At 37.5% G+C, this 13594-nt stretch overlaps 1 protein-coding gene across 23 annotated transcripts in view; it reads right to left on the reverse strand.

The window, feature by feature from the left end:
- Window positions 1-2589: 2589 nt before the first annotated feature.
- Window positions 2590-13594, reverse strand: part of LOC139753492 (uncharacterized) — a 609003-nt gene continuing 597998 nt past the window's right edge. For 22 of the 23 annotated variants that reach the window (XM_071670098.1, XM_071670099.1, XM_071670100.1 and 19 more), the window contains 3 exons: window positions 6215-6312; window positions 5440-5516; window positions 2590-5216 (listed from right to left, as the gene is read on the reverse strand). In XM_071670098.1, the coding sequence (XP_071526199.1) occupies window positions 5048-5216; window positions 5440-5516; window positions 6215-6312 (344 nt within the window). In that variant the 3' untranslated portion in view covers window positions 2590-5047. The remainder of the gene's footprint in view (window positions 5217-5439; window positions 5517-6214; window positions 6313-13594) is intronic. The other variant, XR_011713724.1, reaches the window with a different exon arrangement.

Genomic DNA, 13594 nt, shown 5'->3' on the forward strand with positions numbered 1-13594 from the left:
AGATTATCAGTGAAAGAAAAGAGAGAGGCATTTGGACAATTTTTGCAGGGAAATAGTGCAAATGACTGGGAGATGTATGAAAGAAAGAGGCAGGAGGTCAAGAGTAAGGTGCAAGAGGTGAAAAAAGGGCAAATGAGAGTTGGGATGAGAGAGCATCATTAAATTTTAGGGAGAATAAAAAGATGTTTTGGAAGGAGGTAAATGAAGTGTGTAAGACAAGAGAACAAATGGGAACTTCGGTGAAGGGGGTTGATGGGGAGGTAATAACAAGTAATGGTAATGTGAGAAGAAGGAGTGAGTATTTTGAAGGTTTGTTGAATGTGTTAGATGATAGAGTGGTAGATATAGGGTGTTTAGTGAGGTGATATACGAAGTGAGAGGGTTAGGGAGAATGATTTGGTAAACAGAGAAGAGGTAGTGAAAGCTTTGTGGAAGATGAAAGCCAGCAAGGTGGCAGGTTTGGATGGTATTGCGGTGGAATTTATTAAAAATGGGGGTGACTGTGTTGTTGTCTGGTTGGTAAGGACATTTAATGTATGTATGGCTCATGGTGCAGTGCCTGAGGATTGGCAGAATGCATGCATAGTGCCATTGTACAAAGGCAAAGGGGATAAAACTGAGTGCTCAAATTACGGAGGTATAAGTTTGTTGAGTATTCCTGGGAAATTATATGGGAGGGTATTGATTGAGAGGGTGAAGGCATGTATAGAGCATCACATTGGGGAAGAGCAGTGTGGTTTTAGAAGTGGTAGAGGATGTGTGGATCAGGTGTTTGCTTTGAAGAATGTATGTGAGAAATACTTAGAAAAACCAATGGATTTGTATGTAGCATTTATGGATCTGGAGAAGGCATATGATAAGAGTTGATAGAGATGCTCTGTGGAAGGTATTAAGAATATATGGTGTGGGAGGCAAGTTGCTAGAAGCAGTGAAAAGTTTTTATCGAGGATGTAAGGCATGTGTATGAGTAGGAAGAGAGGAAAGTGATTGGTTCTCAGTGAATGTCAGTTTGCGACAGTGGGGCGTGATGTCTCCATGGTTGTTTAATTAGTTTATGGATGGGGTTGTTAGGGAGGTGAATGCAAGAGTTTTGGAGAGAGGGGCAAGTATGCAGTCCGTTGTGGATGAGAGGGCTTGGGAAGTGAGTCAGTTGTTCACTGATGATACAGCGCTGGTGGCTGATTAGGGTGAGAAACTGCAGAAGCTGGTGACTGAGTTTGGTAAAGTGTGTGAAAGAAGAAAGCTGAGAGTAAATGTGAATAAGAGCAAGGTTATTAGGTACATTAGGGTTGAGGGACAAGTCAATTGGGAGGTAAGTTTGAATGGAGAACAACTGGAGGAAGTGAAGTGTTTTAGATATCTGGGAGTGGATTTGGCAGCGGATGGGACCATGGAAGCGGAAGTGAGTCACAGGGTGGGAGAGGGGGGCGAAAGTTCTGAAAGCGTTGAAGAATAAGTGGAAGGCGATCACATTATCTTGGAAAGCAATAATGGGTATGTTTGAAGGAATAGTGGTTCCAACAATGTTATATGGTTGTGAGGCGTGGGCTATAGATAGGGTTATGCGTAGGAGGATGGATGTGTTGGAAATGAGATGTTTGAGGACAACATGTGGTGTGACGTGGTTTGATCAAATAAGTAATGAAAGGGTAAGAGAGGTGTGGTAATAAAAAGTGTGGTTGAGAGCGCAGAAGAGGGTGTTTTGAAATGGTTTGGTCACATGGAGAGAATGAGAGAGGAAAGATTAACAAAGAGGATATATGTGTCAGAGGTGGAGGGAACGAGGAGAAGTGGGAGACCAAATCAGAGTAAGTGAATTGGAACGATGTGGTATACCAGGGTCGACATGCTGTCAGTGGATTGAACCAGGGCATGTAAAGCATCTGGGGTAAACCATAGAAAGTTTTGTGGGGCCTGGATGTGGAAAGGGAGCTCTAGTTTCGGTGCATTACACATGACAGCTAGAAACTGAGTGTGAATGAATGTGGCCTTTGTTGTCTTTTCCTAGCGCTACCTCGTGCACATGCGGGGGGAGGGGGGGGTGTCATTTCACGTGTGGCGGTGTGGCGAAGGGAATGAATAAAGGCAGCAAGTATGAATTATGTATATGTGTATATATGTATATATCCATGTATGTATATATGTATACGTTGAAATGTATAGGTATGTATATGTGTGTGTGGACATATATGTATATACATGTGTATGTGGGTGGGCTGGGCCATTCTTTTGTCTGTTTCCTCGCTAACGCAGGAGACAGCGACAAAGTATGATAAATATGAAATAAATATGATACAACTGTAACATTATTCTTTTAAGCCATAAATAAGCCATCTGGGAACAAAGTGCCAAAGTCATATAAGCAGTTTAGGGGAATTTAAGAATACATCTTTAAGTCCTTAAGAGGGTTCTGAACAACAAAAATAATTTTGTGATAATGAGCATAAAATTTACATCTACAAAGTTAGAGTGTTTAGAAATATCAGCACAGAAGAGTAAATATGATTACATGTACCTATAAGCATCTACACAGTCTGGAATCAACTACATATTTGCCAAAGCCATTTTGGGATAAAAAAGTATATACAATTATAATCTTCCATTTTATTATCATATTCTACATGATTAGCTAAAGTAAATTGTGCATAACAACAGGAAAGAATTATACTGAAGTGAAGAAGCCCACAAATACCCCTCTTCTGATAATTTGAGATTCAATTTTAGAATATTTGACAACCAAATTTTTTCAGGGGACACAAAGTTAAATGGTAAATAATGCATTGTGAGGTAAGATAGCTACTGGCAAACTCCTCTGATCTAAACAATACTCTGTCTACCATAAAAAGGCACTTGATTTTACAACTCCGAAACTGTTATACTGTATAACATTGGTAGAGGCAACAAAGCTTTCCATCATTCATTCATTCTATTCAGTGTAGTGTAGTGTGCCTTGTCAAACTAAAGTCTATAAGAAAATTAAGACATGCTCAACAATTGTAAATTTTAATGTCAAACACCATTAAGGCTAATTCTGCTCTTTCTGTACGGATTTAGCCTTAATGAAATATCCACAAAGCTTTTTACATGCTGAACATGGCTTATTTGTAAAAAAAAGAAAAAAAAACAAGCAAACATTTCAGCAATGCCAATTAGACTTTGGTACAATAAATAATTAGTTTTTTGCAAAGCTAAAACTCTTAAATGCTATCTGCACTTAACCTTGGTAATAAAATAATGGTTGTAACAAGTTACAAGAGGAAGATTGATACGGAAGCACAGGCATAGTTCATTGCAGCACAGTTTTTTTTCATGCTATAAAATGAGTTTTGAGGGTCCCTCACTATTTACTGTATAAAAGAACCTGAACGCTTCATTTTTAAGAACGGCCACACTCACTATGACCACACGTCCTTCTTGTCTCCCCCGGAAAGGAAAATTGTAGATTGCAAAGAGGTGACATAAAAACAGAAAATATTCAAAACATACTATTCAAAATTCCATTTGTTGGTATATCTGTTTAATATAAAACTGGTAATAAAAAATTAATAATACTCTAACAGGTAAATTATAAAAGCATCTTTGTACAAGAACATCAACAAATGGACGTTGAAAAGAGCTTTGTTTTGAACATTTAATGTTCACGTGGCACCAACATGAACCTTTCATTTTCACTTTCTGGTTCATAATTCAACCTGTTTTTCAAGGTACAATTCTTCCTTTATACACATAGTCTTATTAAATGATTTAACTTGAAAATGTACATGAATAAATGTGAGGTGAAGAACAATTACAGTATCATAATCAACTGAAAAAGGCATTTAAACATCATAATTTACATTATACCATGTTCACTCCAATATCCATAATGCTAAAATGAGGTGAATAACTAAATAAAAGAATCATAACAAAAGAATAGGCAGGAAAGGCAGGAGCAGTATTAGGACAGCACAGATTACACTTTAGACAAAACCTGAATATCGTGCATTTTAAGCAAAGTTTGTGGAGTAAATTTATGCCCTGTGACTGTGCATATCCCAAAAAGGATATTTTTCTCCATAAATATTGCTTAAGATATCATAATGGACTGTTACATTAGAAGAAAGCACCGGCAAAGGGTAACAAGACATCTACATAATTTTTTTTCAATAAATTCACTTTGGGTGTGACTAGACACGTGCAAAACCTGAACTGATTCTCATACTGTGTTCACTACCAAACAGTTTGACAAGAATGAGCCTCTATACTGAAGGACAATGCCATCTTTCAATCCACATTAAAAAATCAGTCACGTATGTATGCTACTTCTGATATACACAAATGCACAGGCGAAATGGTATATTTCAGCACCAGAGTGCCTTATGCATAAAACATGGACGTTTTATGATTCGCATATATACGTACATCGGACAAGGAAACACATACTCATCATGCATCATTCTTCCTGATAATTATGTATAGGTCAAAGTAATAAAATAATTAAAACCAAGAAGTAACAAAATTTAGACTCAGTGTTTGAAAACTCATATAAAGTCACAACAAAATCTTCAAAATAATCATATATCTTCATCCTCTTCACTATAATCATATTGGCACAAAATTAGTCCTTGTCAGCATAACTTATTTTGTTTTATACATTTCTAAAATCTAATATTTCAAAGCCAGTATGCTTAGCTCATCAGCATACTAAACACAGTTCATCAGTTATGTATCTATGCCCTTCAGTATTATAATAAAGAACCCCAATTCATACTGTGGTTTCTGGGGGTACCTACAATAGTCCAGAGAGAATTACAAAGCAACAGTCACCTGACTGGAATTCTTGTGGTCTCTTGCTAGGCCTAGGAATATCCTAGAAGTCTTGAGATCCTTTCCATATTACCCTCAGTCTTTTAAACATAAGGTAAATTCATAAAATAACACTGTAAAAAAGATTCTCTTGGGACTAATCATTTACCAAAGGCCCCCAGAACAGATTCAGCATGGAAATTCATGATAATTGATGAACTGAGGATAAGAGTTCTAGGTTTCAAGCTCTTTTGTTTCAATTTCAGACCCTTTCAACATAATTTCCTGGGAAAGTGCCAAAGAGACCAGTTCTTCGAGAAGTGCCAACGAACCAGCCGTCGTCACACTTCTCCATTACCATCACTATGTCTGATTCCAGAAGCTCCAACTCATCATCATTCTGAGGTTTGTAATTGTATAGTGCTCGATACCTACAAAGTTGCAAACTGCATTAATTTATGCTTGAACTAGAAAGCACTTTAAATTTAAAATATAAGAATCTCTTAAGCTGCAGTGATTTAACAAAATTGTATCATGACTATTTCTGTATTCAAATCTAATGGACTTTATGATTGACTGTAACATATAGTCAATTTAAGAGAAATTAAGGAAGAACAAACTGTATTACACATAGCAACATAAAAAAAAACTTACGCAACAGGTTCCTGCTGAGTGTTGACAGTAAGAGATTGGGTGTATGGTCTAGAATCATTTTGACTTTCTGGTCGTCCCTAAAGAGATTGAGAGACTTGAGTCAAACTATCATTTATTCGCAAAATTAAATGATACCTGTAATAATTCATTAGATTATTATTGAACATGATTAGTAATCATCCTTTTTAAGACTTCTCTGACTTGGTCTTAAAAGAATCAGAGCTATTCATTCAAGTACAGGGAAGCACTGAAGATACACTTTCCAATATTTTTTCAACCTGGTGAAGTACAGTAAATATATTTTGTGGTGTATAAATAAAAAAAATTCAAAATCTGCATCTGATAAAAATAAACAAAATGTGAATGCAGTTTTCATGTAAATGATTTCAGTGCCATGTATATCATATATGTAAGACTTTAATATATTACAGTGCCACAAAAGCCAAAATAGTGATAAGCCTAAATTAAAATATATAATTGAAAAGCATCTGCATTCCAAAACTTTGCAAAAAAAAAAAAAAGCTAAGTGTACACAATAATCACCGACAAGGGACATTGAACATTAAAATGAAGCTGTGACTGAAGGTACCAATTTGGAAATGAAAGCTAGATAATCTAGTATCTTGACATAGCATTCCATAAAAAATGAAAAGGGATTAAATTTCTTGTAATTTTAAGTAGTCTTCTCTCAAAATTATCTTTTTCATTTATCTGCAGTCTGAAATAGGTGTTATCTCAAAAAATTGGCACCTTAACCATAGCTTGGAGTACGCACCAAAGTAGAGTAGGGGCTGGAGTAGGAGGAGGCACCATTGTAGAGCAGATTAGCAGCAGGCAGAGCGGGCCGTGGCATGGGCGAGGAGCTGGGAGTCACTGGCAATGATACACCACCAATGTCAAAAGGTGACTCTAATACCAAGGCTTTCAAGTGATGATAATTACTCATAAAGAAGCACTGTACTGTGCTTCCTTCTCACCTTTTCCTGGGACATTTGTTTTTAGTTTTAATTGATACTTTGAAAAAGATCATTATGCATTAGTTCAAAGGTGATGATATGAATATATCACACCATATCAGAATCAAAGCAAGAAATGCCTTAAATCTACATTAAAGAGCTGGGTGTAGTAGCAAGCAAATCATTTAGCTTCCAACAAAAGTTCGTCCATATTACCAAACTTGCTGTTCAGTTTGTTCTTTGGTGGAGGTGACTATTTGTCAGTTACTTTGCAAAGTCCTCTTAATACCCTTAGCCTATCATAAGTCCTTGTTTATATTTACTTTTCCCAAAATAGGATAGAAAACTTTTGCTAGTTTGAATAATGATTCTACACTCATTAGAAGATATACCAATGTGTATCTACACAGTGTGATTTTTAAGCCTGATGCTGTAAGTGAAAATACCACCACACAACAATTTTAAGAATGCAGTTAACTGTTACTGTAATTATAGCCTTAACCCCATGGAATTATAAGCATCTACATTCATTAAGATAGTACCTACCTAACTACCTATAGGTAAATATGACACATTTTGTCATTAAGCTGGGATACACTTAGCTCTAACTGAATAGTGTAGCTTGCTTAACAGTATTGTACCACTTTTCTGTGTCATGAAGCTTATTGTACAATTATCAGTTTAGGGTTCATCAGGAAATGTTCTAAGCCATTTCATCAAGGCTTTGAAATGTTTCTGTGCTCATTTATCTAAGGCAGATTTCATGTTTCACTTGTCAGTGCACTAAATGACCTTTTCATTCATGCTCAGCTTTCATTACATTTGCTTCATATATTTTTGTAATGTTCCAAGGTATTACTGCAGACTTCATATTTTACAAAGCAAAAGTATTAGTATATGTAATACATGCTGCCTTGGACTCATCCTTATCCAACACCTTGCACACCTTTTTGCATAAAAAATTTCTTGTTTTGTATGAGATGTAGATGGCTTTGAGGAGCTGTCACACAACTGCTGTCAGTGCTTTGAAGGATGCATAAAGTACACAGATTGGCAAGATTAACACCCAGCACCTCACCAGAAAGCACATGGGAGATGGTAAACAATTGCCAATGTCACAAAACACTGGATGGTGAGTAAACTAATCTGTGCATCATGGTGTATGTGGGATTTGAAATATTTTCTAGCAGGTGTTAGTTTGTAAGCAGACACTGACCAGGGAGGTATATTACAGGTACTACCCACCTGGGTATTGGGAAGGTTATTGAACCTGCTCTTCAGTGGTCGTCAAGTTGTACTCCTCTGACTCAGGTAGCAGTCTTTTTTCTGCCTTAGCAACAAATGAATTGCTGGCATTGTGTCCACAAACATGCAATCTCTCATTGCCTTACATAAAACTTTGTCTGTATCTCTGATACCTGTTCCCTTCAGGAACTCCCATAAGGGCATGATCACGGCAAAAGTCTCCATATCTGGTGAACTCCTGTGCCCCTTTTTAGCCTGCAGTGCCTTAGTATTAGCCAGGCCACTGACAAAGGCTAACTCTAGCACAGTATTTTCAGAGGCACCTTCCAACTACTTCTACTTAATGTTCCAACCTTTTTTTTTTATACTGTATGTTTGTGGATACAGTGCCAGTAGTCCATGTGTGGGTGAGGCTGAAAGAAAGACAGCTACCTGAGTCAGAGGAGTGCAACTTGACAACCACTGAAGTGCTGGCTCACAACACAACTGTCACTAACCCTCCCGACAGTGATGGCTGCGTTGTGAGCCAACACTTCAGTGACTCAAGTTGCACTCATCTGACCCAGACAGCTGTCTTTTCTTTGTGTCTCATCCACATGTGGACTGCTAGCATTCTCACACAGCTCATCCTTCATTACTCTAGATTTTCCTGTGGTAAGCGCTTTGTGGTGGCCATGCCTTTTGACAAAATTAACTGGGAGCATTAGTAGTAGTTTAGAATATTAGGTAGACACACTGGGTAGAAGTTAGTACGAACATTAGGTAGGAGCTTCTGAAATTGACTGTGTTACAGTCACCCTCTGCTGGTGGTGGCCTGTAAAGGGAAGGGCAATAAAAGCTAAGCAACATTTAAGTTCACCAGTAATGGAGACTTGCTATGACCACTCCCTTGAGGGAGCTCTCAAAGTGAATGGATGTTAGAGATATATATAGATATCATTCATCTGTTTCTTCCTTGCTTGGACACATAAAAACAATTTATTGTTGATACCCAGAATTTGTTCACATGCCTACATTTTTATATATTTTTCTCCCCTTTTGACCTTGTGATATTATAGCTGAAATGCTTAAGTATGGAGGAGAAAGTGCAATAAAGTGGATGCATCTGATATGTAATTTAGCATGGAAACAGCAGGTGTGTTAATGATACATACATATAAGGGTGTGGGGACAACTGTTGAATGGAGTGAAAGCATTCTGTAGAGAAGCAAATGCATGTGTAAGAGTTGGTGCAGAGGAGCAAAAGTTTTGGTTTACATGTGGGTGTGAGGCAGGCCTATGTGATGTCACCTTGACTTTTTAATACTTATATGGATGGAGTGATAAGAGAAGTGAAAGCAAAACTAGGGAAAGGGGATCCAGAGATGGAATGTTGATGGTGAGGTATGGTGGCTAGTGGCAAGCCTGTTTGTGGATGATGCTGAGTTGTTTGCCATGAGTGAAAAGGAATTGCAGAAAGTTATTTGTTCTATGATGTGTGTAAAACATTGGCAATTGAAGGTAAATACAAGTAAAAGTAAAGTAATGGTGTTTGAAAGGTAACAGAAAGTATAGATTTTGCAAAACCATATAGAGTGAAAGAAGAAAGTCTAAACTGTTTTGGTTATGAGGGAGAAAGACTGAAATAGGCAAGAGAATTTTAAGTATTGAGGAGCTGCCTTGGGTAAGTTTTATGATATGGAAGGAGAGATAAAGGAGAGAGCAGTACAGGGTAGAAGAGTCATTGGGTCCCTAAAGTGTGGAAGTGAAGAGAGGGTTAAGGGACAGCATAATCATCCTTACCCTGACCTACACAGCCGATACATAGACAAGGAATGAGTCACAGAGGTCAAGAATCCAGGCTGTGGAAGTGAGCTACAGTATTTGAGAGGAGCATGTGGCATGACTTGATGGAATTAAGGAAGAAATGAGGGGGTGTATGAGAGATGTGGTACAGCAGGGCATGCAAAGGGAATGGGTTATGGAGTGGTAGACTGGGTGAAATGTAATACTTTGAGGTGATTCGTTCACACAGAAGGAATTCAAAATGGGGAGTTTACAAGGAGAATGTATGAAAGTATATTTGAAAGGGTTGGTGTGAAAATGCATGGAATAGAATAGAGTATGCAAGGGAGGCATTCATGGACAAGGATAAGTGAAGATTCTTTTGCCATGGCCACCCCCTTTATAGGAATTTCCTGGAGGGAACAGGTGTCAGGTATGTAGAATAGAATAGATAGGTTTTGGGTGGGTTTAAGGTCATAGTATGCACAACTTATTCCGGCTAGATTTTGCTCTGTGATTTATGTACATATGTTGCTAATTCTCCCTGTGTACTTTATTCTTTTGATACACCTTGTATCTTACCTTTTTGGATCACTTTCATTTTGTGTTTCTTGGGGATAGGTTTGTTATATTCTTAGCTATAAAGCTTGAAGTACAGTGCCTTATTTTCATAGTTTATTTTTCATTTTTCCCTGGCTGGTAGTGGTGCTGCATCCTCATATGTTTGTCTCTTCACTATTTATTATTTTTTTATTCATAGTAATGTATTAAGTGTTCCTTAAAAAAGGGTCTTGACTTGTCAAAGTATAATCATATTTTCTTTAGGTTTGATAATGATTTTCATATCTTTCTATTTTCCCAACTACATCATCCATCTTAATTCATTTGTTCATTTATTTTTGTTTATTAATCATCTCGTGTTTATTCCAATTTATTCTTCATTTTGCTTTTCTTTTTTCCAGCAGACTTAGAAAGAGTACCTTGTGAGTAGGTAGCAAAGTGAGTTAGCTGATCTCATTACTGCCTGTCAAATTATACCTCACCCTGACCGCTAGCCTTACCTAAGGTCTTTCTATTCTATTTTAGATGGATAGTATAATGAAGCCTAACTATCCTTTACATCACTCAATCCATCGTATGTATTATATGTGTTGCAAGATCATTAGTACATAAAAAAGTCAGAAAGCCAAATCATCATACTTGCATCTTTGATAATCTATGAATGACAGGCATGCAAATTATTTTTCTCATGTATGGAGAATGTGACATCTATGAATAATTGGTGGAATTATAATTAGCCTGGAATTCAAATTGAGAGCAGGAACCAGTAAAGCCTCATATGAGGTCCAGTGAAAACCTCATTATTCTGTATTAGGGTGGTGGGTAGGGGTTCCCCCGAGCAGATAGTTTTAATATACACCTGAAAAAGATTTGAGATGAACGTGAAGCTAATCAGAGCCACAGCACCAGCAGTAATAGAAAAAAGTGATGCAAAAAATTTTCATGGGTATTTGAAGTTATTCAGAAATTTCAAGCTGATTATCACAAAATAGGTAAACATATTTTTCTTATGTAACATGCCATAAATTCTTTTAATTGGTGACACATGCTTGATAACATCTAAAACATAGTCAAAAATATAGTTAGTATTTTTTATTGTTATTATTATTACTATTATTATTATTATTGTTATTTTTGTAATTGCAGGTTCTAGTCATGGAAAAAGAAGAGAAGTTTAAAGTATTTACGAATTTTGGAGGAAGTGAAAAAGTTTCTTTTAACACGAGGCAAGTCATAATTATTGGGAAAGACATGAGAAGATAAGAGTGTTTCAAAGCTTTGATGTGTAGGGAAAGAAACTGTTATCAAAAGCCACACACTAATCATGTGTTGCAGCAACTTCCCGAATACTGCATGATCTAGCTAGTGGCGGGGGCACACAAGCAACAGGCTCTTGGGAACAAAAACCAAAGAAATGTCTAGAAAGGAGGGAAGGTGAACCATCATTGCACTGTAGGGCAAGAAGGCCAAGTTTTAAAGTTAGCCCAACCACTTTTGACTCAGCTCTGTCAAGTAAGGATGCAGAGCTAGAGTCACCCCAGACTTGAGAGCAGAACTCCAAACAAGGATGAATCACTCCTTTGTATAAATGGAGCACCTGTTCAGAAGAAATGTCAACATCTTAACAGGACTCCCAGTTTCTTAGAGGCAGACAGCTTTTTCTGTAATGTGGGTTTTCCAAGAAAGAGTAGATGGAATTACAGAATCATCAGAGAGAAGAGAGTTGTGAGAAGGTTTTGATATAGAAATGGGCAGAAACTGGGTCTTGGAGGCATTAACCTTAAATAACTAGATTTTGTCTACCACAATGAGATGTCCTGTCCAAGTTTATTGAGGAAACTGTGTCAAGACGAGATGCAGATCAAGTGAGAGAAGGAGCAGAATTTAAAGATGTGGATGATTGCAGTGTTGAGGTTATTTGGTTATTAATGAAAAAGAGGAAAAAGTGGAGGGGCAGGACAGAACCACAGAGACAGATCAGCCAAAGAGTCAGCTAGGTATGAAGGAGTAAATTAAGGGAGGGAACCCTAAAGACAGGGTGTGACGTTGGGGTCTCATCTCTAAGCTCCCGTCAGAAGCTTTGTATATGTCATGGGCAACTACACAAGATTCCCCAGAATCTTTCAGGGATAATGACTGGACATTAGCAAGATAGGAAAGAACATCACCAGTGGATCTTGCCTTATGGAAGCCTTTCTGGTGATCATAGTAAAGACTGCAACATTCAAAGTGTATAAGGATACAGGAGTTTGAGAGGGATTCAAAGACTTTGGAAATGGTTGTCAAAGCAATTTGACGACAATGTAAGGGGTCAGGATGGTAACCCTTCTTGGGGATGATGTGTATCAACACACTATTCCATGAAGGAAAGGTTTTGGTTTTTAAACAGAAACAGAACAGGCACACAACAGGTGTGTTGATGTTGGAATAAGCACAAAAACCACCTTTGAGCTGGAATCATGAATGGAGTTTATTGTTGGATGTGAAAAAGGGACTAGTGAGAATATCATTAGACAAGTGACTTATACAGAAGATATTAGAGAGGTACTAGACATATTCAACAGAAGAGAGGTTACAAGTAAGGCAACATATGTTGATATAATGAAAAAGTTCTAACAGGGAGGGAAATTCATGAAAGGGGCTGGTACTACTACTGCCAGAGCCCTCCCTCTTATTGGCAGAAAAGTCAGGCAAGAAACCTGGATATTCTTAGCACCCCCATAGTGCTGAGGATTAGGGGCCACAGATTTGCTGTCCTCTGTCATGAATTATGCCTAAAAACATTTAAGTAGACAGGAGTTGACAAGAGTATTTATGTGAAGAAAATGAGCAAGTTTTGAGTATGGTGCTTGTCAGGAGACAGGAGGACTAGCCTGGTAGCCCTATTTTGATGAGACAAAGCAAATGTTTCATTAGGAGGTACCTATAGAATTTCTGAGTTCGATGTCATTGAAAATTGCCAGTATCTACAAAACTCATAAAAACGTGGCTGCTAAAGGGATACCTATGGTATTACTAACGTTATAGAAACTAAACAAGGATCTAACAGAAAAATGGAGTGGAAAATTCCAGAAAGGGATAATAAATTAGCTGATAGGTAGGGAAGATTTGATTAAACAATTTTCAACACAGAACCCATCAAAACCTTATATGTACAGCTTAATCAAGACCCACAAACCAAAGTCCCCCAAGGTCAATTATAAGCTCTATAGGTTCTGGTACATATAAGCTATCCAAGTGGCTCGTGACATGTCTCAGTTTGTGAGCATCCATTTTCAGATTCATTCGTAAAAACAGCGAGGATTTGGTTAGAAAGCTGAAACCCCTAAAATATCCTTATAGATTAGCGAGTTTTCATGTGAAATTGCTGTTGAAAGAACGTTGAGGGCAACCCAAGTAAAAACATAATTAAGAAGACTGTGTGTAGATAATTCATCTTTTGTTTTTGAGGGCAAACATTATACACAATTCGGCATGGCCATGGGTAATTGCCTCTCCCATGCTAGTAAATATTCACATGGAGTATTTTGAAAGCCATCTGCTAAACAATATGAATGAACAAAACATAGTTTGGCTCCGATATGTGGACAACATATTTTGCTTTTGGCCTAATAATCTACCCATTATGC

This window comes from Panulirus ornatus, chromosome 14 (assembly GCF_036320965.1).
Source record: "Panulirus ornatus isolate Po-2019 chromosome 14, ASM3632096v1, whole genome shotgun sequence".
Taxonomy (NCBI): Eukaryota; Metazoa; Arthropoda; class Malacostraca; order Decapoda; family Palinuridae; genus Panulirus; species Panulirus ornatus.